Here is a 27,198-nt window from a genome sequence, read left to right on the forward strand (position 1 = left end):
AGTGGATGGATTGCAATAACTTTTCATATCGCATCATTAGACCAAAATTCTTATTTGTCCGACGCTTTGGAGTATTATTCAATAGACATTCTGATGACATTCTCATCAGCCAAATGCTATTTAGCTAATGTCAGCAGACATGTCTGTGCGTCAGGCCAAGTATTTACCTGGAGCTGCTTGGCTTAGCTTAGCATAAAAACTGAAAGCAGATAGAGAAAGAATTGGCACGTTTGTGTCCACAGTAAAGTACCAACACATGCAATGCTCATTAATTGGCACGTTCAATCTCATTTGTTTAATCTGTAGAGACGGAAATGCAAACGCGATTATGCGTTTTATCTGGAGTTATATGATGGAATTTTATGGTCAACAACTGGATGCGGTGAATGTGCGAAATGAGTTTCCCGGAGTTGACTGTTTCACTAAAGTTGCCAGGTTTGGTGTCATCCTGCCTGTGCAAGGACTTCTGAAACCTGTGCTCGCTTACCGCCTATGTGAAAACCTATGTAGCACAACTCTACATAAAAAAGCACCAATTGCTGTCTGCGTACAGGAAAAAAAACAACAACAAGATACAACATGTTCATTAGTACAAGTTACAGGGGCTGGTAGGAATATTCTTTAACTATGAAGAGAGAGCCAGCCCCCTGCTTCCAGTCTGGAAGCAAATAGGGAAACCACTTCACAGCTCCAGCTGGAAGCAGTGAGCTTGTGGCAAACGGCTTCCGACCAAGAAATAGTCCCTGCTGTTGTCCCACTTTGGTTTTTTGTATAGATTAAACAAATGAGATGGCACAAGCCGGATATGTTAGGCTGTGTTAGGTGGGATTTTATTAAAAATGTGTGTACTGTACAGGCTAGTTTGGGCCCTCATTTATAGCCCAGAAATAATCTAATCAATCTTTCCATCTAACACTGAGTGAGAAAGTATTTATCCAATATGTCAAACAATGCAGAAGCTTAAGCGGCCATTGGTCAGTGCTCTAGAAATTTGACTTTAAGGATTCATGAGCCTTAAATATCACCAATGAAAGTTTTGACCTTTTTTTGTGGCCAAATGTTCCTTCATTTGTTTTCTTTGTCTCTGTATTTGAAAGCCCTCTGTGAAGCGACCATTTTATGAGACACCATTTTATTTGGCGATTTCCCCTGCCCAGTCCCGTCTGTTTCACCACACGTTATTCCGTTAGGTGCTTGGTGTGCATTCCTTCCGCCTGACTGCAGAGCCTCACGGAGCATGTGGCGTATTGTTCCCTCAAGACGGATACTGCTCCCACAGGCTGCATGCTTTAGATTAGACACTATACACAGGCGTACAGCATGGGCATATACAGTATGCATGCTGTATGTCAGGGCTTAAAGATACCACTTGACTTATGAATGTGTAATTCTTTTTACACTACTGTCGAAATAAGCTGATTTGACTGGGAAACAATATTGACTTGGACACAGAATCAATCCTCCATATATGTTGGCAGATTTGGATTCGACCTCCTAAAGAGATCACTGAGCAGAGACTTATAGGACAATGAAGGTGAATGAATGATCACATGTATAAGTTCCTACTTCTCCTCAAAACATGTTTATGCGAATGTATGGGAAAGGACGCGATTGTAAAAGCAGAATGTGGCTTTTGAATAGTTGGGTACGTATACAGTAGTAGGCCCAAGTCTTAGTAGATTCGGCTCATTCATTGTGTGTCACCTCTCCTGTGACGCAGAGCTAAAAAATTGAAGTCAGTTGAAATAAAACCTTTAATGGTGAACTAATCAAGTCAAGAAAAAGAACATCCCCTGGTTCTCACATGTGGATTAACTCCTTTTTTTATGTTTTATGTCATTGTAAATTGAATATCATTGTATTTTCGATTTTCCAGATGAGCAAAAATCGCCTCAGATTTCCTGATATTTCATAGACTAATCAACAGACCAGACAACCTTAAATTGATTCAGCCGACACATTTTGAGCCATTTCCAGATGTAATCTGTTTGATTTTCCATAAATGCTCTCTCTGGGCCTGACAAAAATTCTATAATCATGTATTTTTTTGGTTGGGTTCCAGTTGAGACATATTGATCCTCGTCTGACTCGTGTTTCCCTGTCTGTGTCCTCAGAGTGAAGGCAGGCTGCGACCGGCTGATCGAGGTGGACGACATGATGATCATGGGCCGTAAACCAGACCCCATGTGTGTCTTCACCTATGTCCAGTCCCTCTACAACCACCTGCGCAAGTTTGAGTGAAGCTCAAACATCGCGGATCGATTTGTCTCCACGGTTCTCCTTCTAGACTCAAACTTTGCCCAGCCTCCTCCACCAGCAGCAGTGGGTTCTTCAACTCTCTGTACTCGACTCTCATTGAGTGGAGATTCAGAACTGGTTTGGGAGCACTTTGAAAAGACTCTGCTGCTCCCCGGTGGTGTATTAGTGAACATTCCTGCAGATGTTGCAGGAAAAAAAGTGCTCACAGATCTGACATTGTCTGGCGGGGAAGAACACGGTGTGTGTGTGTGTGTGTGTGTGTGTGTGTGTGTGTGTGTGTGTGTGTGTGTGTGTGTGTGTGTGTGTGTGTGTGTGTGTGTGTGTGTGTGTGTGTGTGTGTGTGTGTGTGTGTGTGTGTGTGTGTGTGTGTGTGTGTGTGTGTGTGTGTGTGTGTGTGTGTGTGTGTGTGTGCGTGGCTGAGAAATATTGGACGAAGAATTGAAATGCTGTTGGTTTTCTGTGTATTGTAAATCTTTATTATCACCATGAAATGTGTGTCAATATTATCATTTAACATCGCACCAATGAAATGGATGTTTCACAAATGTCAGTGAAAAACTAAAATTGTGTGTGATTGACACTTGGCTGTAAATTGTCTCACCATTAGGGCAAAACACTCTGTGGGGCAGAAAGTAAAATTAACAAAAAATAAAGGGAAAAAAAAAGATGTTTGTTAAAAGGAACTGATTGCTGAGTGATCATTTTATCCACATATGCTTTGACATTGTGTAAGATTGGGACGACACATGGGAAATTAAACCAATACATTGTGCTGTTTGACAAATAAATGTAGACACTGTGTTCTTTACTGGGAATCAAACAAGAGGGGAAAAACATGGAACAAATGTCCGAAAACGTAAGTTTAACCTTCTGAATTCATTTTTTTTTGACCAAACAAAGAAAATTAACACAATAGCTTGTGTTACGCTAATTGAGTTTGGACTACTTCTGGTGAAGAGCATTAAGTAAGAGCCTTTTCCTCCACACTCTATTATTAATTGATATTGATTAGATATATAATGGAGTAAATGTCAGTAGCCTCAGACTACATGAAAGGAGATTACTTCAGTAATGTAAATATTACTGAAGTCAGTGGGGGCTTTCCATTTCAATCAGGGGCCTTAATCTCACCACCAGTCATAAGATAAACAGGTTATTTTTTGTTACAAAAAATATCCTGTTTATCTTATGACTGTGGTGGTGAGATTATTACTGTCCAGTATGTCTACGAATAGACAATATTTGGTGAGTCTGAAAGAACTTTTCTCTGTTATTGGGGAATTTGGTTTAGGAAAAATGGAGCCTATGTCTTTTATTACACATAAGTGATTAAAACGTAAAATTCTTATTCCTATATTTGCTTCAGTATTTGGTCGATTTTATGATTTTTTTTTAATAAATATGACAAATGCAAATTGTCTATGGTTATAAGACCCCAGCAACATGTAGCCTCTCAATCTGCTTAAACAAAAGCAATAACTAAATTAATATAATTTGTAAATCCATTATGTAAATAATAGAAATACTATTATTATTATAATCAGAATTTGTGTTATTTTCCCTTATCTTTGATCTGTTATTGAAATGCATATGCACATCATTTTGTAATGCAGGCTTGTAGTGTGGATTGTTTGACCAGCGAGCACAATATCACATCTTCGAAAGTCACCAAAGTCGAAGATGAACTTGAAGATCCCATGATGAAATGCAGCATGAAAACAACTCTGCTGGGATTAGAGGCCGAGGTGAGTCCCACCTGGTGGTGGGTGTGGGAGGTGTCCCGCCGGATCTGGGTATAAGAAGTGGAACCTCCTCCTCAGCTGTGTGTGTGTGTGTGTGTGTGTGTGTGTGTGTGTGTGTTTGGGGTTATGGCTCTGTTCATGGACTCCGAATTTTCTTTACTCAAGCAGAACCAGCAGAAAGACATGATGGATTTTAAAGCATTCTTTGGAGAACAGGATCACTGTAAAGGTACGATGGTGATAATAATAATAATAATAATAATAACAATGTAGTATTTTCTTATATTTACGAGATTGTTTGCTTCATATAGTCAGTTTCACTCCAAATGAATCATTGACCATAAACTGTTTTTCTAACTATTTTTAAACTATATATCGATAGTAGATAAAAGCAATATTTAGATGTAATTCATTTTATTATGACATAATAATAATTACAGTTGTTGGAAATTACTTTGATTGATATGACGTTAATCAAGACAAAAGCAGGTCGGCCACAAAGGCAGAACGATGAATGACAAAATAATGATTATCGAAATAAATATTTTTAAAACTATATATATATATATGAAAGTTGTGGGGGGGGGGGTTTAATAACGGTGTGTTTTGTGTGCCCATAAATAGTCTAAACATCGAAACTCTTTAAAACTTTGGATAAATTGTAACCGAATTGCTTCTTGGTGTATTTTTCTTAAAAGAACCTTTTTAAATAATATGATTTTGGTCAAGTAACTTGTTATTTCATTGCAATCGCCTAGAAACCGCTTGAGAAGAAGAAGAAAAAAAACCCCGAAAACGAAACTCTCCTTTCCCCAATTGTACGTTGCCGCGGACAATCACATTGATGAATTCGATTTTCACCTGGAGGGTTTCTGTTTGTCCGTCCCGTCTGTGGTTGTGCCAGGAGACGTCCGGGGTGATGGCGCCCTGTCCTCCGCGGAGCGGGACAGAGCCGCCGCCGCCTCCTCTTCCTCCTCCTCATCCTCCGCCGCCTCCTCTTCCTCCTCCTCATCCTCCGCCGCCTCCTCATCCTCCTCCTCCGCCTCCGCCGCCGAGGGCCAGAGGAAGAGGAAGAGGACCATCTTCAGCCGAGCGCAGCTGTCCGAGCTGGAGCAGGCCTTCGCTGTCACCCCGTACCCGGACATCACCCTGCGGGAGCGGCTGGCCGCGCACACGCACCTGCCCGAGAGCAAGATCCAGGTGAAGGGTCGTCAGATCATCAGACGTGTGTTCTGATCCCATGATGCCAACGACCTCACGCTTTGTCAGGGTTGTGGTTGTGAGCCACAGTGCTGGTCATTTTCGATGTCTTCGTGTTTTCATCTTGGACTTCAGTTAAAGTGGCTGTGATCAATGTGTGTGTATTAACAATGGATTTGAATTCTGACTATGCTATTTTTTATTTTTGACTCTCAAAACTATTTGCAGTCACTAATTGACACTAACGCAGGTTTAGAAAAATATGTTGACGACTCAATCTAAGAATGACCTGAGCCAGGCACTGCGGATGAAGGGTGCTGCAATAATGCCAAAATTCATTCGACACGTTTTTTCCCCACAGGTGTGGTTCCAAAACAGAAGAGCCAGAAGTATCAAGACTGGCAGACTCCCCAAGTCCGCCAAGCCTGTCCTGGGGGCCAGAGGAGCCGTGGAGTCCTGCGCAGCATCCATGAGCCACGCTTTCCCCACGCCAGCCACCCTGCAAGACATATTCAGGCAAGAGCCAAGTCACCACGCCGAGGACGTGCCGCCGATTTACTCCGACTGGATCCAGCTCTACAGCAACCCCGCGGCGTCGCCACAGACCTCCTCATCGCTCCAGTCCGCGCCGGGCCCCTCCAAAGGGTCCGAGCCCCGTCCTTGGGAGGAGGAGCGCCACCACGGGCAGCCGCACCGGGGGCCGGCACTCCCGGGTTTCCTCCCCGGCTCGTTCTCCCAGCCCATCGCCAGGCAGCCTCACCACTCTGCCTCGCCGCGCTCCTATCAGGCTTTCAGGAGCTTCAAGCCCCAGAGCTTTGTTCCGCCCGGGCCTCATCAGGCTCCGTACGGAGGCGGAGGCGGAGGCGGAGGCGGAGGCCACACCTCCGTGGACCAGGTGGTCCCCTCTCACCCGCAGCAGGTGTACTGGGAGGTAGCGCAGGGCCAAGGACATCACCACCATCATCACCACCACCATCCACAAATGGGACCGCAGACCTCCATGGGATACATCTCCGACCTGATCTACAACGCTGCCATTGTCACTAACTTCCTTGAATTCTGATGAGCCTTGGGTGTGGGGGGCATTGGCTGTGGACATTTGTTTTTGTGTTGTTGTTGAAAAATCCCAGCTCCCATTTGTGTCACAACCCCGTGTGTTTCTTTTGTACAGCACTTGCTGTGCCGCAGTGTGTCCCGCGATTTACAAGAGCCGATTGTGCATCAAACATACATGTGATATCTAATATATGTTGAGTTTTTATGTTGTTGTAAGCACGTCCTTTGTTTTCAGTAATGTGCTGCATATTTTAGGAAATAAATGGATTTTATTTCACCCCGGACACGTGTGCAATCTCCAATTGTACCTGAAACTTTCTTGGATTGTCCAAAAAAATCCATATTTACCATTTTGCGGATACGATGGAAATAAGGAATATAGGAGAGAATAACCTACAGTAGTAATGTAAAGCAGCAGTACAGAAAAGGCGAAAAATGCGATACCCACCACTGTTCCATGACCAAATGGAACGTGTCTCCTCAGGTTCCATGCAGAATGAGAGGCCAGGAAATGAGGACCAGCAGTTTTATAAATTTGAGAAAAATACAGAATCCCTTTACATTAAGAAATCATTAGTTCAGTGGCAACACAACATTTCCCATGATGAACTCAGCTCTGTCAGATTATTTTCAGTTGAACTCTCATTGTTTTGTTTGCCTTGGTCAAGTCTGTATTCATGGAGGGGCAGACACTGGATGCTTCAACCATTTATCCATCACTTTGAGCTAAGTGATGGAAAAAAAAGGATGTTGATTCAGGACTATAACTGCAACTAGTCCAGGTGCTCCTGATTCAACACCCTTTTGGATAACTATGACCTGGAAGAATGAGAATCTCCACAGACATCTAAACATTCGTCCAGTACTGTAATCTAAGTTAGCCTAGTTGTTGTTGTCTATTTCATCCTCATGTTCATTACTTTTAGCTATTTTAACCATTATTAGGCTACTTTGAGCTTTTTGTTAGGACATGTTGTCATCTGTATGTCTAGGTAGTCACATTGATCATTCGTCGGGGACAAATACAAACCATCGTATACCAACTTGCTTCCTCCGTGCAAACACTTTTTTTCCGTGGCATGATTCTCACAGATGCCAGCTCCTGTTTTCCTGCTCTAAGCTGAACCGTGGCATGTTTAATGCTGCGACCCTGCGAGTATTATCTTTCAAAACATTCTGATTAAAATGATTCCTTGTGGTAAGATACCGTGACAGGAATAATTATTTTCTGAGTCAAAATATATATATATATATATACATATATATTTATTTTTTATCTCTATATCTCTTCTGTACTGTAAGTATCAGGAGGGTTAGATGAACAGAGGGGAAAAAAAAAAAGAATAATAAGAACTAAATTAAAGCCAGAGCTCAGGGTCTATCAGCTTACAGGCTCTGTAATTCTGCCTGGATTTAAGTTTTGAAATATTACATGAGAGGTATAATACAGAGGCAAATATGACAGACAGTAGCGCCCACTGTTCGCCCAGTGCTGGACAGAGATCTGCCTATCATAATCATCTTTAATACCAAATAATCTTTCAATAAACCTTTAATCCGGGTGTCAAATCTCAGATCTTTGGAAGATACTTTTATTTTGTATTCCAGATGTAGTTACATCTTTTAATCCTACCACTGATACGACAGGAGGAGGAAGGGGTAGTTTACAAAAAATATGAAGTCATATTCGGAGAGGGGATCAAAGAAAAGCGGTCATCTGTGTAATACTGGAATCGTTTAGAAATAAGAAATAGTGTTATTGTTCTGCGGATATTAAGTCCTTTATGATGGCTACGGTTTGTTTTTTGATGCATTGGTTGTCTCTATAATTCACTGCAACCCTGTTACAATAAGCACAGATCAGCGGATAATTTATACCACATCTGTCTGGTGGAGATGGATAATAAAATAATTCAAGAACTCTTCAGTAAACCGTTTTACTGACTGACGTCACAGCTCATGGGCTACTTAGAAGAGCCAAAACAAGGTCAACTAGTAAAATGGAATTTGAAAAAGGTCCACTTACTAGTTTATGACAGAACTGTAAAAAGAAGCTGTCAGTTTGGTCTCATGTTCTTCATCAGAACTTTATTTGTCAAAAAACACAACACATTTAATTAGGTATAGAGTAACTGGCCATCACTAATTCTATTCACCATTAAAACAATTTATTGCGAACACAACACTGAACTTAAAGTACAACTGCGGGAGTGTCTTTCGTTTTGCAGGTTCGGTATCTGGTTGGAAACGTTGACCTGATGATGGTGCCAGATGGACAGTTAAGAGTCCTGCACCGTGAGACAGTTCAGTCTGAGATTCAGGTGTGTCATATTAGTAGCGGCGTATGTATGTAAAAATTCCATAGGTGTTTTTAGAAATAAAACTACGTGTTTTAATTTGTTAAGGGTCTTCAGTGGGTACCGATGGGTTTGGGTGGCAGACAGAGTGGGGAAGTAAAAGATGAAATAAGGCGGTTGTTTCTGTGCAAGTTATTGACAATAAAAAAGGGAAAATGATACCATCCATAAACATGGACAGAGTGACGGCAAGGAAGATGTACTGATGGAATGCAAACAACAACTCCATGGATTGGCTTCAGTTCACACTGATGATTTTATTGAAGACAAAAACATTATTAGATCTGACAACAGAATGGACGAAATCATACTAACTTTCTTTCTTTTTTTAAATAAGGCAGTGCAAAGTAGAAGAAGGAGAAAAAAAATAGTTTCAAGAAAAAAATTGTATATAAAATGCCTCTCAATAAATAGGAAATATCACTTAAATCTTTAGATTTAATCGGAAAAAAACCTGGATAGGTGGAATGTCCGATAAGCAGTGGTATCTAAGTAGGTAAGTGATGAAACAGATATTCATTGGCTATTTGCTTTCCTGTATTTTTCCAGCTTCCATTTAGCGGTAATAGTGTCATTCATTTGTAAATTCTCAGTAACTTTAAACTTATCCCAGCAAATTTATTTACAAATGAAAGGCAAAACATCCACAGAGTCTTCACTGAAAAGTAAGAGGTCTGTTATGAATCAGTAAGATTGACGAGTCCCTAAACTTGGCTGTTTTTGCTGACAACGATTTGTGTTTCCCTCATTTGTTGTACATAGCTGCTATGGTTCCCCTAATTCTCCCTCCATGGTCCGGACCAGGACGTACAGCTCAGCAAGACCCACTACAGATGCAGCGATCACAGCTGATATTACTCTCTGGAAAACAAGTGTGAGAAACAAAACAACAAGTAAGACACTTATTATATATGTACAATTAATGGCATGGCTGTGGTATTACATTGCTCTGGATCTTAAAGTGGCGACTCAGTGTGTGTAAAAAAAAATCTAATAAACGCTTACCGCTGCAGTCTCAGTGAACAGGTACTGACTGCCCATGTATGAGCAGGCAAAAGCAGCGACCACTGTGACCAGGAAGTTGAAAACAGTCAAGACAATTGCTTTGACTGATCGCACTGCAAAAAAAGATGACACAATTCAGCTTCTTTCTATGGAAATCTGATGATTATATGGAAACAATGAGAGGTGATCGTGTGATATTTTGGACGCGTGACAAACCTTGCCGTCCAAAGTCTGCTAATGTTCCAATCTGGTTTTTTTCCTGGAGACAAAGAAATGTGAAATCAAAATATGTGTAAATCTTAGTTGTGTCTGATAGGAAAAAACTTGTCTGCTACAAAGATCAGAACTTTGCATTTAAACCACATACATGACTACTGTGTCTTCATGCTGATGTAAGCGTTATAAAAACAAAAAACCTCACTTATTAGCTCAAACACTGGGATTATGTGTAATGTAAAACTGAAAGAGTGGCTATGCAAGCATGAGTGTGTGTGTGTGTGTGTGTGTGTGTGTGTGTGTTGGTGTTGAAAGGGGGGTATAGCTTATACAATGAGTGAAGAAAAAAAACCATTTATCCATAGACAACAATACCTGAAGAACGGACCTGTTACTTGGTCTTTGAAGTATCTTTAGTATCAATATATTTGCTAAATGGGAAAAGCCATTCCATATTTTGGTACCCCTACAAAATAACAGTCTTTTCATCAAGTAAGCAAGTGAAAAGGGCTCTTCATTTCATTTCTGATACACGAGCCCATAAAAGATACATGCAATGTTGGCATATATGGAGCTCTACCTGAGTGTTGACATTACGTGTGATCCTACTGTATTCTTCATTGGCCAGTTTGATTTTGATCTTCTCCAGACGTGCGACCAGCTCAGGGTTCTGCAGTAAGAGAGAGACATCAGACTCTAATGGGACATGTTACCAGCTCAGGCTCCCTCTCACTGGACTGTAAGGCACTCACACTGTGTGGGAGTAAATGTTGGAACTTGGTACTTCACAGTGACTCAAGCCTTCCCAAAGAAGTCTTGGGTAATACAATTATGACCAGTAAAGAAAACTATTCTTATTCTTCTTTACAAACTGTACTTTTCAAGTGTTATCGACAAATGGAAAGTCAAGCAAGTTGAGTCGTGGCATGACCTGTGACCATATATGATAAATAATCATCAATTACATTTGACTACAGGTCTTTCCCCTAAAAAAACTGTGAAAGTGAAAGTTATTTCAATCAGATCAGAAAACTAGTTTATTGCCCCGCTCCCCTCATGCTGTGAAATCATAACATGACCAACGTGTGCATGGCCTCACTTACTTTGGGAGGCTTCACGAACTCAGGGAGGTGCAGTGAGCTGTCTTCCAACAACTCGTGCAGGTAGAACGGATGCCCTAGAGAAAAAGAGTCATTTGGTTTATTTGTTTTTTATTTAAAAAATTGTAATACAGGTTAAATTACCAAATTCTGGGCTACTAGGCTGCGTAACGGTTAAGTGACACCACTGTTGGAGATGCCTCACACATTTATGCTTTGCATCGGATTAGGGCTGCAACTAACGATTAATCTGTCGATTTTTCTTTCTTGATTAATCGATTTACTGTTTGGTCCATAAAGCCAAAACTCCAAGATGATGTTTTGTTTTGTCCACACACCACAGATATTTAGTTTGACTGTCATAGAGGAGCAAAGAAACCCGGAAATATTCCCATTTAAGAAGCTGAAATCTAAAAATTCTGACTTTTTTTTTCATAAAATCTACTTGAACTGATCAACCGATTTTCAAAATAGTTGGCGATGAATTTAGTAATCGATATACAGTTGCAGCTCTACTGGAAGAGTCTGTGCCTTCTTTTAAGTCACCTTTAAAAACCCATTTCTATAGACTTGCTTTTATGTGATGTCATCTTTTTATATTGTCTTTTTTATATCTTTTAAAACAATTTTTTGTATCATTGTTGGAATGCTGGTTTTAATTGTCTGTGATTTATATGTTTTTGTGAAAGCACTTTGTGAAGCTACTTCTAAAAGGTCTTATATAAATAAAATTATTATTATTATTATTGTACATCGGATTTGCTTTAATCATAGAAAAAAATCACCAAAATATAATTAATGAATAACATTCAACTAATTCTGACCAAAACAAGACCTCCCATGCCTAGATGGACCACCACAGTGTATCTAGTTTGCACAGCAATTTAATCGTCTATCGTATTAGTATTCATAACGCAGTCAGCAAACAGTGGAGTTAGTCACTGTATTCGAACATGCAGTGTTCAGAGGTCACGTTACTTTGGTCCTGGAGGTGTTGCTTGAGTTTCCTCGCTGTGCTGAAGGGCAGGGTTGCTGGTTCGGGCTTCTCCAGGATCTCCCGCAGCTCTCCTCTCAGTCGCTGCGGCAGAGGCGAGTCCGTCTCCCCCAACAACTGTGTCACCTTAGCCCTGAAGCGATCACCGACGACAAATGACGAGGCCATGGCTGCGATCGAAATCGAACGACTCTGACAGGGAAGCCTGACTGAGGCCGATGCGGCTGTCTCCGCGGCGGTTTGTTAAACCGTGAAGCAAAGACACGTGCTGTCAAGAAAATAAGCAAGAATACATGAACCTGTTTGACATCGGCACACAGCGAAACGGACGATTAGAGCACTTAAAAACGGGCTAGGGGCCAAAATATAAATCCAAGTGTGCGGCCATGTTGTTTACCTTGTGACACGATGACGTGTCGCTCACGTGACCGCTCACGTGACCGACCGTATGAAACGTTATTTTAAATATATAGTTTTTTTTCTCTCCTTCCAATTGTGATATTATTTCATTAATTGTGAAATGATAATGTTTGTTAGGTCCTTGAACCGTGTCGTTTTGTCTCATATTCAATCTTAAATGTTGCTCGCTACACGTGAGCTCTTTTTGGTGCCTTCGCTGTCTCTTCGAAGGGTCGTAAAAGCCGAGAGTAGAGCATTTCAACAAGCCCCAAATGCAATTAGGGGTTTTGGTGAAAAAATACAAATGTAATTTAAACAGAGCTACTTTAAAAAAAAAATTTAATTTACACCAATACCCCTGGTAGAACATCAACATTTATCACGAAAACTCTACAGCATGAAATAATGATAATAATGAAAGGCAGCAATAAACTTAACAATGCTTTGAATTGCCCTTGCTATGACAAAAAACATTCGTTTTAACAAAGCGACTTGGAAAAAACACAACTTGGAAAAAATCAATAATACCAAAAACAACGAAAGTTGCCCGCTGTGAATAATTTGGTCCTCGTAATTACGGCTCTTAAGTAGCCCCCTTGAATGCAGCATCAGTCAGGAACATGCGTGTACGTGAACGTGCGCCGTGGTCCTCTGCTAGGAAAGATGGCGGCCTCTGCGTTCCGCCGAGGTTTGTGGAGCACCGTCAGTAGATACAACAGGAAACACACGCACAGAATACTGAGTGTCGCCGACGGCAGCGGCGGGCTCGAGGCGTACCGACAGCGGCTGCAGTGTCGCGCCTGCGGACTGCCCGCGCCGCAGCGGAGGTTCATCTCGTCACGGTAAGAGACGCAGCCAGTGTGCCCCCCCCCCCCCGTCGAAGCTAACATGCTAAAGACTTTAGCCAAGTACGGGGTGTTCAAGATGTCCCCTTCCCCGTTAGACACTGGTCGAGTTGTTGTTGTTGTTGTGGTGTGGTCAGATGGCCCGAGTCGGTGCCCGGTGGTTGAATGGGACCAGGCAGTTAGCACGAGAACACCGAGAAGGGGACAGTCGTCCTCTGCTGCTCAACCAGCTAGCAGGGTAACCGGCCAGCATGGCTTGTGTAACGCCCGACCTGCCGACTCAATGTGTGTTACACAAAGACGTCACCGACCGCGGGCGATCCCGTCTCTCACTTTGTGCGGAAGAGGGCGACTAGCGGTGTTTATTACACCCGATGCAACTGTCCGCTACCTAACATCTCTACGTGAGAGTGACATGTTCTTCTTGGTGGACTCCCCCGGTCAGCGTTGCAGGATTTTGCGTTTTAATGTCGGAGCACAGATTGTTTGCATATGACTTTTTTTCTCGATGTCACCATCACCCAGCTACCTGATCGAAAGCCACATATGCTCAGTGATCACCTAGTATGCTTGTCAGGGTAACATGTGCAGCAGTGGATTGTCCACCATCCACTAGCCAAACTCTTATGTAATCCAATATTGAGTTTTTGAACCGTTGCATGTGGACGAATGCAGCGTTTAAGAGAGACATAAATCACATAATAGATTTATTAATAGGCTTCTAAAAGGCACAATGTTACAATTCAATGGAGGTCTTTCAGGAGGGACCTTTTCATTCCCTTGTCAGTGTTTAATATTGGAGAAATCACACCAGCTTTCAGAAGATGGGAGCTGAGTAGGCGAAGTGATTGGGTTGTTGAGCCATTCAGCCTCATCTCCGGCGGTGAAATTAGATTTAGTTTGGATATTTGTCATGCAGATCCGTCCAGCACTCGTGTCTCCTCTCACTCATTTTCATGGATTATATCTTGAATCCTTCCCTGAATATTATCTAGTGTGGAAGTGGATTCACCGGGTCTCATGACGTGGAAAGGGTTTGGGGGGGAAACAACATGCTAATTCTTCCATACAAATATTAATATATAAGAAGAAGGACTAAAATCCAATATAAATATATGTCCACCTTGTCCAGTGCAGTAATACACACTGCTTTTGCCTTCTGTTGTCTATTTGTTAAATATATGATATATTTTAGCAATAAAAAAATGGTGTTTAGCATAACTTGTTAGGATAATTTTCACCAATATTGGCAAGTGGTGTTTGGTAATGGTATTGGGGAGATGATCGCCCTTTTACTGCTAACACAGGGTGAAATGAGTGAGAAGATGCTGCTGGATCTGAAATGAATGTCAGTAATATAAAAACTAATTTTACCACAAATTCCAATTCCATCTTTACATGGCTTTATCCCTTCAAACAGGGTTTTTTGCTGCATTATATATCATTTCATGTCAGTCCTGATTATTGCTAGTTTTTTACTTGTTGGTATGTACTATTAAGCACTGTGTCTTCTACATTATTCAATTTCTTTTGTACAGTTATCAAAATTTTAGTCGGTGGTTCTCAGTAAAGGTCATGGGAAGGTTAAGGCTCCATATCGTGACATGATTTTTTTAAACAATCACTTCTTATGACTTCTCCTACAAGAGCTCAATAAGTGAGTAATACCAGAATAGGGATGGGGGATAATATCATCTGTTTATGCAATTTTTTATTACTGCATGTTCTCACATACTTTATAATAGTAATTATTTTGTCAATTCAATGAAGAAACATACAGATACAATTTTGAATGTCTGTTTCTGAAATAACTGAGAAATGCAACAAACTGCAGTTGTAAATATTAGAGTTAAAAAGAGCATTAACAACTCCATAAGGGCATAATAATTCAGTTTATATTTTAATTAAAAATTATGTAGGCGACGCAAAATAAGATCTTTCAAAATCCCAGTTGTATAACTTTCATTCCTTCTGTAACTGACCGATTTAAGTACAGATCCCAGGTTTCAGCTGTAGTCATTGTGTTTGTTCATGCTATTGTAACTGCTGCATAAATCAAAACCCCCTTTCGCAAAACATGACTGAGCTTTTTTTTTTCCTCTGTCAGCCTGGACATGTGCTCCGAGCTTACAGACTTAGTGCTATCGTTAGTAACATGGGCACCGTCATGTTGACTCTGCACACTACTGATGATATTTGAGTAATTCAGCTCAGACAGTTGCCCTCAAAATAGTCTAGATTTTCCAACTCGTCTTTGTTGGTGTGCGGCTGCTGCACAACTCTTCCACTCAGCGTTCACAGCAGCAACTTGGATTTTGGAGCTTGGCTGTACAAAGAAAAACCAGTCGGTCTTCTGATTCTTATGGTGCTGAAAGAAATCAAGTCGCAGCACGACGGAAAAGGAAGAGAGATAGGTAAGCTGAGTGCAGCCTCTGTGAGGGAAGGTTAGGGTGGGTGTGTAGTGACTCAGCATTCCCTTGTATCTCTAACTTTAGGTAACTCCATGATGACAGCTCGACCTTAGTGACACTATGACCTGTGTTCAGAGTGAGGGGGAATGGTTTGGTCGGACTCGTGTGTGTGTGTGTGTGTGTGTGTGTGTGTGTGTGTGTGTGTGTGTGTGTGTGTGTGTGTGTGTGTGTGTGTGTGTGTGTGTGTGTGTGTGTGTGTGTGTGTGTGTGTGTGTGTGTGTGTGTGTGTGTGTGTGTGTGTGTGTGTGTGTGTGTGTGTGTGTGTGTGTGTGTGTGTGTGTCCTGGCAACTGCTAAAGCGAGTTCCAGGGTTCGCAATGGCTTGTCTATAGTTAGATCTGATTCTGTGTATTGACATTTCTCTGATTGTGGCAGAGGTCTGATCAGAACAGTAGAGCTCGTGTTAAAACAGTGTTGGGAGAACTACTTTGGCCAGGTGCTGTGGTGTATGTCTTATATGACAACAAAAATAAAGAAGCAATTCTAGCTTGAAAGTAGTTTAATGCTCAGATCGCCTACTGCAGCTACTGGTTTGGACATGTGTTATCATTCACAATGTTAGTCTTTTAAAAAAGAATAGTCAACTGAATCTGGACTGTTAGGTTTATGATTGATTCAAATGAATAAAATAAACACAGTTTTGAATGCAGGACATTAGATTCAGTGAAATGTGAGACACTACATTTCCTCATTGATGGATTTATGCCGCGTGTTTGCAGTCTCAAATTTCTAATGCTTCCCTTGAATCAACTACTGACTGAGTGGAATTACCATTACCAATTACCATCTCTAAACCATTTGACAAGACATCAGCAAGATCTGATGAACACAAGTTACAGGAAAAACAACAACAAAAGCAGTATAAATATTTCCTGTACATACATCACAGAACACAACAAAGCCTCAAAACAATTTCTGAAATACTAAGTTACAATGTGCAAATCATGCAGATTTATTTGCTTAATGTCTTTTCTAATTAGATGTAATGATACTGAATTTGACTTCTGTGCAGCATGAATATTTTACATATGAAGCTGCCTTTACAGGCTTATAAACTGTTTGCTCAATTAGTTTTAATGATATTTGTGGCTTTGGTATATCTTGATTTGCATTTTTTTAATACTGTTTTTATACTTCATCGACAAAATGCTAATTAGTTGCTGCCCTACTATTCAGCTTGTTAATCTAGTTTAAATAATTAACTGTAGTCTGCATTTTCCCTGTTGTTTTGCAGAAGCAGGTTGAAATATCCACCCATCAGCTGGTAAAATCTCACTTAACATCAAATTTCCCTGCAGCACAGGGTAGAGCGCTCATGATAATAACTAGATGTAAATGCTCTGCGCTTTCTGGACTCTCGACTCTGTTTTCAACCATTTTCTTCATAATAAATGAAAGTTACCTCGTGATTATTTTTGTCCCACACAGCCGCGATAGGAAAATAACCTGAAGTGAACCTATTGTGAAATATTCAATCCCTCTGTCCATATATCCACCTCATTAATCCCCACTCCCCCATCTCTGCTGTGAAGATTAGCTTTGCAGGGTGCCCAGAAGTATGCATGTTATTTATTTGAAGCGACCAGCTGTTGTTGTCACTGGTGATATGTACTGTAAGTTTGCGTGTGCGCGTGTGCATGTGCATGTGTACGTGTTGTTGCGAGGACATAGAGATTAGGTTGAATGGTATTTCTGTTTGTTGACGTCTGACAAGTGTAGTTGTTTTATTCAATCTTGTCAAAGTTGTGATTGAGATTACGACCGGAGGGCGGAGAGGTTAAAGGGAGGCAGCGGGATTTTCCCTCCTACTGGAAGGATTTACAATCATCTCTGCAGGAGGGACAATCCTGGAACTGTGAGACGCCTCCGGGACTTGCAAGTTGTTTGTGTTTGTCCATGCATGATGTTGTTTTGACCTCAGACCGCATATACAACGTACAGACCTATACGTTATCTTGTGCCCCTCCCCCCCAAACACACACACACACACACACACACACTGGTGTGGGTCTGTGGATACTGCGGGTCCAGTGTGTAATGGTGTTGCCTGTTTTGGCAGGAACAGGCCAGAAGGGAAGATTTTGGAGACAGTGGGAGTGTTTGAGGCTGTGAAGCAACACGGCAAATATGAAACAGGACAAGTAAGTAACACACGCAGACGCACTCACACACTAAAGTAAATGATTTATGTATTTTTACACTTATTTTTTGAATATTACTTTACAGTCCTGTGATTTCACAGTGTTGTCTGTTTTGATAAATCTGTAACTTTGCGGACATTTGCATGATCCTGTCAAGTGAATGTAATCCCATCTAATTTATGCTTTATTAAACTTCCTATATACATAATCTCACATAGACTTATCTCTTATTTCCTCCTTGTTGTTGTGCTCTCCTCAGCTGTTTCTCCACAGTGTGTTTGGCTACAGAGGCATCGTCTTGTTTCCCTGGCACGCCCGACTCTATGACAGAGACATCACCCCTCCTATGTCTGAAAGGTAAAACTTCATCTCTGGCTGCAGGGATGCCCTGAGAGAACAGGCCCCAGGTCATTCTTGGCTTGGTGTGTGTATCAGAACTTTTAAAAATCTTTTTGTCTCTTGTCTTATTTTCTTCCCACAGCAAACCTGATCCCCCAGGAGCCCACGGTTCCAAGGAGGTGAAGGGGAAGACTCACACCTACTACCAAGTCTTGATTGACACCAGGGACTGCCCTCACATAGTAAGTCACTGCATAGTTTCCTTTTAGGACCACCAGCTACCACCTTATATTTCAGATACATCTCCCTTGCCCCTAGAGATCATCGAGGTCCAGACGGGCGAGCAAGTTCAGATGGTGTCCATAATTTATATTTTGTGTTTTCTACATATTTTTTCAGCTGCGGGAAGGAAAAGCATCTGACAATAATTTTACATGACTTTTTTATATGGTATATCTGCAATAAGCTAATGTTTATTATTGAGTCAACACACAAGTCTCTGTCTGGAGGAGGCTGGCAACCCACTGTGGCGTCGCCCGTTGGTTTGTGAACTGCCGATTTGAATCCTCGAGTTTGGCATTTTCACCAGCGCCATGCTGTTTTTTTTTTTGAAACCTTACCTAGAATTGGGGGTGGGTCTGACTGAGATCTATAGTTATGTGATTAGTTATACATCATGAACCTGTTAAAATTAAGGAAAAGTAGAAAGACAATTGATGATACTCTTAAGCAGGAAAGGTAATTGGTAAAAGTATATAACTTGAAATCTGGCCTTGAGAATCGGCACTCGGTTGCTATGTGTGAACCTCCAATGACCAACACCTTTACTGCCGAACCACACGTTAACACGTCAAGTAATTTCTCTTTGTGGAAAATTGCGTGGTGTCTCCAAGGCATTACACGTGACTTCACAGCTCTGATTCCAGGTAGCCGGCTTCAGGTTCAGTGAAAACAAGCAAAGACAGCAAAATGTGGAATCCTCTGTGTGAAAGGAGCTGAAGTCCAAACTGTGTGTCTGTCTCCAGCTGTGTGACAGTTGCTGTGTGTTGTGTTTGACAGTCTCAGAGGTCTCAGACGGAGGCCGTAACGTTTCTGGCCAACCATGACGACAGCAGAGCTCTGTACGCCATCCCAGGTATGCAACCGTACACACTACACAGACCAGTCAGGATGCACAGACTTCACTCATCATGAAGCTATCATGAAGAATGAAACCCTCCAGCTCATTCACATTCTCAGCCTTACATGTCACTTTCATCTCATACAGCAGAGCTGAATTTCTCGTGTCAGCAGCTTACCTCCTCTAAGATATAATAGTTTTTCTCCCTCATCCCCACATGCTGGTGTGTCTGTGTTCCTTCTCTTCAGGACTGGACTATGTGAGCCACGAAGACATCCTGCCCTATAACTCCGCAGAGCAGCTCCCCATCCAGCATGAGCTGTTCGAGCGCTTCCTCATGTACAATCCTGCAAAAAGTAAACACTCTTCCACAGTCGCCACTTCAGTCTTCCCACCTTTTTCCACTGAAGTGACTAAGTTTTACACATTGAGAGTTCCCATGAAAAGCTACCAAAAGAAAATTAGAAACAGCTCCAGGCTTTTTATCTTCTTGAAAAAGTGAGTGAAACATGCTACAATGAACATGAAACGGTCAGTCAACCTTCCAATTACTTTTGAGCCTCAGAAAATGGAAGCCTCTGGACTGGGTATGAAAATGTCTGCAATTCCTGAATCATTTGGGCAATATTTTTGTTTAACTTCTCAGATTAGATCTGAAATTCTTTTCTTCATGGCATTTGTTTCAAACTCCATTGTGGTGGTGTACAAATGCAAAATTCTGAAAAGTGTGTCACTGTCCAAATACTATGGACCTAGATATATATCCCATAGTGAACATACTGGTGGCTCCATTCACTAGACTGTGTTTATGTAGAATGTATTCAGTAAATATTGTTGTTTTTTTCTCCTCCTCCGCAGCTCCTCCGTTCACACCCAGGGACACCCTGAAGGCATGGCAGGAGAAAAACCACCCCTGGCTGGAGCTGTCCGACGTCCACAGGGAGACCACCGAGAACATCCGAGTCACCGTCATCCCCTTCTACATGGGCATGAGGGTAAATGAATAATACTTAATAAATCCAGAGTCACGCCAGCTCTCACACCGTGTCTTCACTGCATCGCAGGACTTGACTCAGATTTGTTTTTCCCAAGTAGCAAACGTGGTCCCAAGTTGAACATTTTGTAAATCGTAAAGAACTTCAGGCATAATGGAGCGATACAAAGCGATATTAATGAGCAAAATGTTTGTTTAAAAATTCTGTTTTTAAATATTTTGTTTCAAACTATTAGTAATGTAGTTTGAAACTTGATCAGTAATGATCAGTAATGTCCTGATCAAGGTTTTATGGTCCCGATCCTGATACGAGTCTTTGAATATTGGATATTCAAAGATATCTAATTCTTATAATTTAGTTTTTGACCGATTCGCCTGTATCTGTCAAAGATTATTTTAACAGACAACATTGATAAAGCTATCACCTCGTGATTTTTGTAAAGTTAAAGCTTTTGTTTGCACACATGCAAATGAAGCGCTGTCGTGCCCTGCACGGTGGGTATTTGTGTCTGCCACTCAGGACACAGGCCCCTGTGCCTCTTGTAGATTTTATTAGTTTGGATAATGTACTTTTCACTGAGATCCACTCAAATACTAAATTCAATTCTTTTTTGTTCTCAGGAGGCCCAGAACTCCAATGTTTACTGGGTGAGTACTAGTATAGTTTCATCTGTGGGGAACATGATATGACAATCCCAGTTAAAAATGAACACCATATATCTTGGAGAATCTGAGTATAAACAGTCCTGTGTGTGTGTTGTCTTCTGACAGTGGCGATATTGTATCCGCCTGGAGAACATGGGCAGTGAGGTGGTTCAGCTCAGAGAAAGGCACTGGAGGATCTTCAGCCTGTCAGGAACCCTGGAGACGGTCCGAGGACGAGGCGTCGTGGGCAGGGTCAGCACACGCACACAACAGCCAACAGTGTAGACAAAAGATTTCCGCAGTTGAACTGTTCAGTGTCTTGTGCTTGAGCCTTGAAATATCGAGGAGCTTCAAGCTCATGTTGTCGTCTGTGTGTTCACAGGAGCCGGTGTTGTCTAAAGAGCAGCCAGCCTTTCAGTACAGCAGCCACGTGTCTCTACAAGCCCCCAGCGGTCACATGTGGTCAGTTTGCTCATTAATACATTGGTTTACTGTCACACACGTCCCACATATAATGTATACTCTACTGTTTTCTTTAAAGGAGCAGTAAGCAATTTGAATCCAATAGACTTTTTTGTAAAAATCAGCAACTATTTCCTAACTGTCTGCTAGCTCTCAGTTCTGTGTGCGCGACAGAAAAAGGGCGCAGCCCTGAACCTGTACAATGAAAACCCCAAAAATGGTGCAGACCGCACCTCACAACACTGTGTGCAGTTTGTAAACATCACTCTCTGACAACTTAAGAGACATGCTAGCAAACAGTGCGACTCAAGGGTTCAGGCCTTGTGGTTTGCGCGTCTGTCTCCCGTACCGGGGGCTGCAGGTTCGAGCCCCGACCAGTGCGGTCAAAATATCAACAACTAACAATCTTTCTCCAAAATCGCTTTAAATTATTAACTTTACTTGATTAGCCTAAATTGCTGGTCACCTCCTACACTCATTCCTCTGTTCTGTATTTGTGTTTAGGGGGACATTTCGCATTGAGAGGACCGACGGCTCCCACTTTGACGTTCGCATTCCTCCTTTCTCCCTGGAGAGCAACAAAGATGACAAAGCTCCCCCCGCTGGCTACACATTCTAACTGCGAGTAGTCGCATGTGAAGACCAGACACGCCGTTAGTCCTGGACACTCTATAACATTGCCTCAGCCATCAGCATAAGACTAGCGTGAGAGTCGGGTGATGCAAAGGGAAAATGTGTTTTCTAGATCTTCCAAATGCAGGCCCACCTCTGTTTTTTTTCTTCTGTCAGAGTGCATCCGACAGCAGCATGTCGTTGATTAAATCGTATAGGGTAGAAAATCGATGTGCTTTCACTACATGTCGTGGGGTGGAAGAGAACTGGGAAGCAGAGAGATGGAGACAATGTTGGATACTTCAAATCGTACGTAAAGCAGTTTTTCCTCATTAATTCTGTAGACTGAGACTAGGTGACCTCAGTCAAATTTGTCCTGCCACAGTTTCCTTATGATCCAAACCATTTTTACACTTCTCATAATAACATAAGATCTCTAACTATGTTTTTTTGCCATTGCTCCATTGTAGAACATCCCTCTCTGCCCTGCTCTCTCTCTTTCTTTCTCTGTCTCACATAGTCGGACTGGCCAAGCTTTTACCGTCCTCGAACTTCACATAACATTTCATAACCTACCGTAATTGCATTGATCTTGTTGGGATTTATAAAAAACATTACACATGACTTCTCTCTTTTTTTCCCTGTCATGTTTTCTAAGCATCACACTATCCTATCGCACATTTACACCTGAAATCTGAATTCTGACCTTGTTATGGCGCAGAAGTGTCTATGTCTGACAACACCAGCGTGATACTGAACCAGGGCTGAACGATTAATTGCATTTGCGATAATATCGCGATATGTAAGAGCGATTTTCTAACCGCAGGGGACGCGATTGCACGGGTTACGTGATACGCGAGCGAGTGGAGCACTCGGTTCCAAAACAAGCATGAGTCACGTTGCACTAACCTGCTGAAATCCCCAAATCGTTCAGCCTTATCCTGAACAGAAAAAAAGACTCTTATATTTCAAAGTGAAATCAGAACTCAAATGATCTTGAGTAAAAAAAAAATAAAAATATGAAAGCTCTTTACCAGCGTCAGCGTAGTGTAACCTTTGGCAGAAGTATCAGCCTGTGAGTCTGTGTACAGAGATCTGTATGAGCTTAAACACAGTCCTTACACTCTGGATTCAATGAATCCATTCAAAACACGTGTTGCTGTTTTGAAGTAGCAGCTCCATGCTTATTTATTCAAGTTGAGTTCAATTGCATTGAACGTGGGACATTAGCTGATGTGAGGCGTCCATGTTTGTTTCTCTTTCAGTGAGGCCCACGTCAGTGTGTCACAGTTAAAGAAGTGAGTGCACCATCGATACGTTTAATTGTTTTTTTGTACTTATTTTGGATCAGTTTTTAAATGGGGATCTGGTTCCTCTTTGACATTAGAGTTTTATGTTCTTGGTCAGTGCTTCTAATTTCACCAAGCTGAATACTTCACAGCAAACAGAAAGTCCTTCCTTTCCTTGAAACCAGGTGAAGGTCAGGTTTTCCTTGTCCTTGAATAACAAATGCAGTATTCCACAAAGTAATACAACCAAGCAGTTGGGAGCCAGCGCTGAGGCTAACAGGAGTGTGTGTGTGAGTTTGAGAGCGTGACATGTATACCTTCCTCTCTGCAGTCTGCTCAGTACACATGAGCTGGAATGTCCTTTGTTGAGGCCGAGAGGAAAATGTTTTGAGCCTAAAAATCCTCAGAGGGGAAATGTGTGAACGGAGAATAATCTTTTCGCTTTGATAAGTGATTTGAGGGGTCTAAAATGGTTGAAACACAACTGTAAATAGAGATGTAATTAAAGGCAAAGCGAATAAATATACCTTTTTGAAAAACACACCATTTGTTGTCGGAGTTTGTATTTTGCGCACTCGTGGCCGGAGCGAACAACTGTCGGACTTAAATGTGCTCATGCGAAGAAAGATACTGATGTTTTCTGCACACGGAGAGAAGTTAAAGTCAAAGCTGGACAGATTGTTGCGTCAATACATCTAAAGCTTATATGCAAGGTAAGTCTGAAAGTTAATGTAGTTCATTTTGATGTACTGTTCCCCTCCATATTCTGTAATGTTGTGATTGTCAAACTACATTTTGGAATTTCTGTGTGGATGCATGAGTTTCAGACAGCCGCCACCAGGTGTCACTGCAACCCTGTGTCCCCTGGTCACTGAGCCATGTGATCACACATTGAATACAAACGTGCGCCATTTATATCTTTATATCTCTAATAGAAAACTGACTCACATGTGCATGTTATAATGTAACTGGGACTTTTTCACCAGCAGTTGTTGATCAGGTAAAAATGACACTGTACGACATAGAAATTGGCCTATAGATATCAGTTGCTTTTGATTGAAAGGATGTGCTCTCCTACAGGAAAAAGACCCAACTCGATTGTGAAATCTGTAAAATGAAAAGAAGAACAGTGAAACTCGAGGCCATCTACTAATGGGCCTGTTGTAATATCCATTTGTGCAGCAGGACACAGAGAACATACAAATGTTAACTTGAGGTCAGGCTCAATTGGTTTCCTGTCCAGTCTAAATTGAAGGACTATGTGTGTATATATATATATATATATATATTAAAGTCAAACATTTTCTTAAATGAAAATCGCGCGCTCTCACGGCCCTTGGAGGAGGATGATGATGATGATGTTGTGCTCGCGCGCCCTCGTTCACGCGCCGCGCGCGACCCCATTCAGTTGAACGGAGGGTGCGATACATAATTCAGTCCCAGCCCAGAGGGGACACATCGCCGTCTCCCCGCTCCCCCGGATGCGCCCATGCTCCACACGCTCCCGCGGACAGAGGAGCAACGTCCGTGGAGGACGGACGGACGGACGGACGGACGTTGCGCTTGGTTGCAGGTAACGCGTATGACTCCCGGCGGCTGAGGGCGGGACGGGGCAGGGACGAGCTGCAGCAGACGTAAACATTGCCATGCCCTGCTTCATGCACCACTTCCCCCGATCCTCCTCCTCCTCCTCCTCCTCCGGCCCAGGACAGGGGGCTCTGTTTTGAGGGATACATCACTCTGCTGCCGAGGCTAATCATTTTGGAGAAGTTGTGTCCGGGATAGGAGGCTGCGGCGGGCCACGGTCTGTGTGTCCTGCATCTTGACTTTGCCGTGTCCGTGCTCTGCGGCCATGGTGCGGGCAGCATCCTCCGACCTGTTCCCGACTTGAGCCTCACCCTCCGGGATTAACTAGAACTAAAACTGCCTCAGCCACTCATTCATGTTTTGTTTTTGGTTTTGGATGGGGGGGGGGGGGGGGGAAGCATCATTTTTTTCCTCCCGGAACATCCTCTCTTCTGTGTGACGGAGTGCAATGTTGTTGTTGTTGTTTTTAGAAGCAGTTTGGAATTTGCTCACAAAGCCTCACACCTTAGCCCCAAGCCGCAGACTTTAAGGGAGATGTGATCAGCTCCAGACATTTTTCAATGTACAGAGCATCTGAAACATTAATCGAAGCCGCCCCTGCACGACTGTTTGGTGGGGGGCCAGTCTTGTGTATTTCCCCCCCAGTTCACAGCTGATTAACGCGGCACCATGGGTGCAAAGCAGACCAAAGGCCAGGAGCCCGGAGGGGCCAGCCCCCAGCACGGCTGGAGGCGGACCCCCACCAAGGAGCGGGGGGACATCTTGGCGTCCCTCATGCTCAAGTCGGGGGACCGGCTGAGCCGCGGCGGGACGCCGCCGCCGCCTTACCAGCGCCGCATCGGCATGATCCAGGAGATGATGCTCATGGCCAAGCAGGGCAAGCAGGATGAGGCCACCGAGATGCTCAAGACGCTCCGACAGGTAGCCAGCGCGCGCGTGCATGTGTGTGTGTGTGTGTGTGTGTAAGAATGAGAGTTGGAGAGTAAGTAAAAGCTGTGAAAGGTCACAGGTCGACGTTTCTGCACAGTACAAGACCCCGGCATTCCTGATCCGCTCTCTCTATCTTCTGTTTCCTCTTTTTTTTTTCTGTGGAAGTGTGCTGCTTCCTCCTCAGCTGATGTCTGTCATCACCAATCCTCACACAGAAAACCAGACTCACACTGACTGACTGACTCTTGACACAATGACTAAACCGATTCAGCGACTGACCGCCCACAGGCCTGATGCATCGACCGCCTCTCTGCCTGTATGACTGAGCATTAAGAGCCTCCGGCGGGCCGGACCCGTGGGGCTCCGCCGGGCTCCGCCGTGCTCTGCTGTGCTGGTAGAGTGTGGAGGCCGCCACAATTTATAGCTTCTCTCTGTACGTCAACACGTTTGCAGGGGCTTGGCAACTGTTGCTGTTGCTACAGACGGGAGGAAAAACTCAGCGGCAGACTGCAACATTCTGGTCTAGTGGAGGAAATGAAAGGGAAGCAAGAAGGGGAAAAATACCAATAGTTGAATTGGTGGATTTGTGAAGCTGCGGAGAAAGGGAAGATCTGAAATTATGAAAATAAATCTGCTTATCGTTGTGATAAGAAGGAAAACAAAGATGCACTATAGAAGAAAGTGAAGAAAGATAACCAGCACTGCTGTCAGTAACACACACACACACACACACACACACACACACACACACACACACACACACACACACACACACACACACACACAATTCACTGGAACACTTAAAGTGCAATATTCATCTCATTCCAATTGAGTGTGATACTTATTCTCCATGTGCAATTTGTGATACTGCTCTGTACATAGTATTTATATATTTTTTTACATTTTATATTCTGTACATACCTTATTACTTTCTTTTTTTATATTCTGCCTACACTGCTGCTGCGACACCCAAATCTCCCCGCTGTGGGACGAACAAAGGGTTATCTTGTCTTATCTTATCTTATGAACAGCATTGCACAGATTCCATATGCCGCCATTGTTCACTGTTCATCCCCCGATGACTCAACCACAGGGAACAGCGCCTATGGCTTATACAGACACACACACACACACACAGACACACACACACACACACACACACACTGCTTTCACAGTTTATTGTTTTGCCATTGGTTCCTTTCAGTTACTATTTACAGCCCTCTGATCAAACCCATTTAGGTTGTTAATCCACAACGGTCAACGGCGGAGTAGAACAAACAGGCTTAGAGATGAAGGACACTTCTCCATCCATCGTCCTTAATACAGAGGGATTTCTATCTCTGTCACTGGTTCATTAAGCCACGAAGGCCCAGAGGGGAACCACACCGTTTCCAGGACACAATAACACAGAGTGAGGTTCAAGTGCTTCCCGGCGA

General features: G+C 42.6%; 5 protein-coding genes across 5 annotated transcripts in view; 4 read left to right on the plus strand and 1 right to left on the minus strand.

Annotated features, from left to right (window-relative positions):
• Positions 1 to 2,942, plus strand: part of smtnl (smoothelin, like) — a 36,306-nt gene extending 33,364 nt beyond the window's left edge. Inside the window, exon 11 of the mRNA XM_035622126.2 lies at positions 2,115 to 2,942. Coding sequence (XP_035478019.2) covers positions 2,115 to 2,241 — 127 coding nt within the window. The 3' untranslated portion in view covers positions 2,242 to 2,942. The remainder of the gene's footprint in view (positions 1 to 2,114) is intronic.
• Positions 2,943 to 3,968: 1,026 nt separating this feature from the next.
• Positions 3,969 to 6,784, plus strand: sebox (SEBOX homeobox). The gene is made up of 3 exons (XM_047335697.1): positions 3,969 to 4,225; positions 5,024 to 5,201; positions 5,563 to 6,784. The coding sequence occupies exons 1-3, from the start codon at positions 4,128 to 4,130 to the stop codon at positions 6,262 to 6,264; spliced, it is 978 nt and encodes a 325-aa protein (XP_047191653.1). The 5' UTR covers positions 3,969 to 4,127; the 3' UTR covers positions 6,265 to 6,784.
• Positions 6,785 to 8,838: 2,054 nt separating this feature from the next.
• On the minus strand, positions 8,839 to 12,347 carry tmem199 (transmembrane protein 199). The gene is made up of 6 exons (XM_035622916.2): positions 11,914 to 12,347; positions 10,939 to 11,012; positions 10,416 to 10,505; positions 9,836 to 9,878; positions 9,620 to 9,732; positions 8,839 to 9,475 (listed from the first exon to the last, which is right to left on the minus strand). The coding sequence occupies exons 1-6, from the start codon at positions 12,095 to 12,097 to the stop codon at positions 9,380 to 9,382; spliced, it is 600 nt and encodes a 199-aa protein (XP_035478809.1). The 5' UTR covers positions 12,098 to 12,347; the 3' UTR covers positions 8,839 to 9,379.
• A 578-nt stretch (positions 12,348 to 12,925) lies between these two features.
• poldip2 (polymerase (DNA-directed), delta interacting protein 2) lies at positions 12,926 to 23,786 on the plus strand. Its single transcript, XM_035622915.2, has 11 exons — positions 12,926 to 13,170; positions 17,703 to 17,784; positions 18,044 to 18,141; positions 18,266 to 18,365; positions 19,183 to 19,258; positions 19,492 to 19,599; positions 20,102 to 20,238; positions 20,859 to 20,885; positions 21,009 to 21,134; positions 21,265 to 21,344; positions 21,849 to 23,786. The coding sequence occupies exons 1-11, from the start codon at positions 12,929 to 12,931 to the stop codon at positions 21,961 to 21,963; spliced, it is 1,191 nt and encodes a 396-aa protein (XP_035478808.1). The 5' UTR covers positions 12,926 to 12,928; the 3' UTR covers positions 21,964 to 23,786.
• Positions 23,787 to 24,658: 872 nt separating this feature from the next.
• lrrc75a (leucine rich repeat containing 75A) overlaps positions 24,659 to 27,198 on the plus strand; it is a 46,137-nt gene continuing 43,597 nt past the window's right edge. Inside the window, exon 1 of the mRNA XM_035623692.2 lies at positions 24,659 to 25,753. Within this exon, the coding sequence (XP_035479585.1) occupies positions 25,502 to 25,753 (252 nt within the window). The 5' untranslated portion in view covers positions 24,659 to 25,501. The remainder of the gene's footprint in view (positions 25,754 to 27,198) is intronic.

The sequence above is a fragment of the Scophthalmus maximus genome, chromosome 11 (assembly GCF_022379125.1).
Source record: "Scophthalmus maximus strain ysfricsl-2021 chromosome 11, ASM2237912v1, whole genome shotgun sequence".
NCBI lineage: Eukaryota > Metazoa > Chordata > Actinopteri > Pleuronectiformes > Scophthalmidae > Scophthalmus > Scophthalmus maximus.

Bases quoted from the DNA above. Each gene is read 5' to 3' on its own strand.
- sebox (XM_047335697.1), top strand. From the start codon at position 4,128: ATGGCTCTGTTCATGGACTCCGAATTTTCTTTACTCAAGCAGAACCAG. The intron at 4,226-5,023 runs TAAAGGTACGAT...ATCCTCCGCCGC, and splicing joins TTTGGAGAACAGGATCACTG to CTCCTCATCCTCCTCCTCCG. The intron at 5,202-5,562 runs GTGAAGGGTCGT...TTTTCCCCACAG, and splicing joins TGCCCGAGAGCAAGATCCAG to GTGTGGTTCCAAAACAGAAG.
- tmem199 (XM_035622916.2), bottom strand. From the start codon at position 12,097: ATGGCCTCGTCATTTGTCGTCGGTGATCGCTTCAGGGCTAAGGTGACA. The intron at 9,879-10,415 runs GTAGAGCTCCAT...CTTTGTCTCCAG, and splicing joins CACGTAATGTCAACACTCAG to GAAAAAAACCAGATTGGAAC. The intron at 9,476-9,619 runs GTAAGCGTTTAT...CTTGTTTTCCAG, and splicing joins TGTTCACTGAGACTGCAGCG to AGAGTAATATCAGCTGTGAT.
- poldip2 (XM_035622915.2), top strand. From the start codon at position 12,929: ATGCAGCATCAGTCAGGAACATGCGTGTACGTGAACGTGCGCCGTGGT. The intron at 18,142-18,265 runs GTAAAACTTCAT...TTCTTCCCACAG, and splicing joins ACCCCTCCTATGTCTGAAAG to CAAACCTGATCCCCCAGGAG. The intron at 21,135-21,264 runs GTCAGCACACGC...GTGTGTTCACAG, and splicing joins GACGAGGCGTCGTGGGCAGG to GAGCCGGTGTTGTCTAAAGA.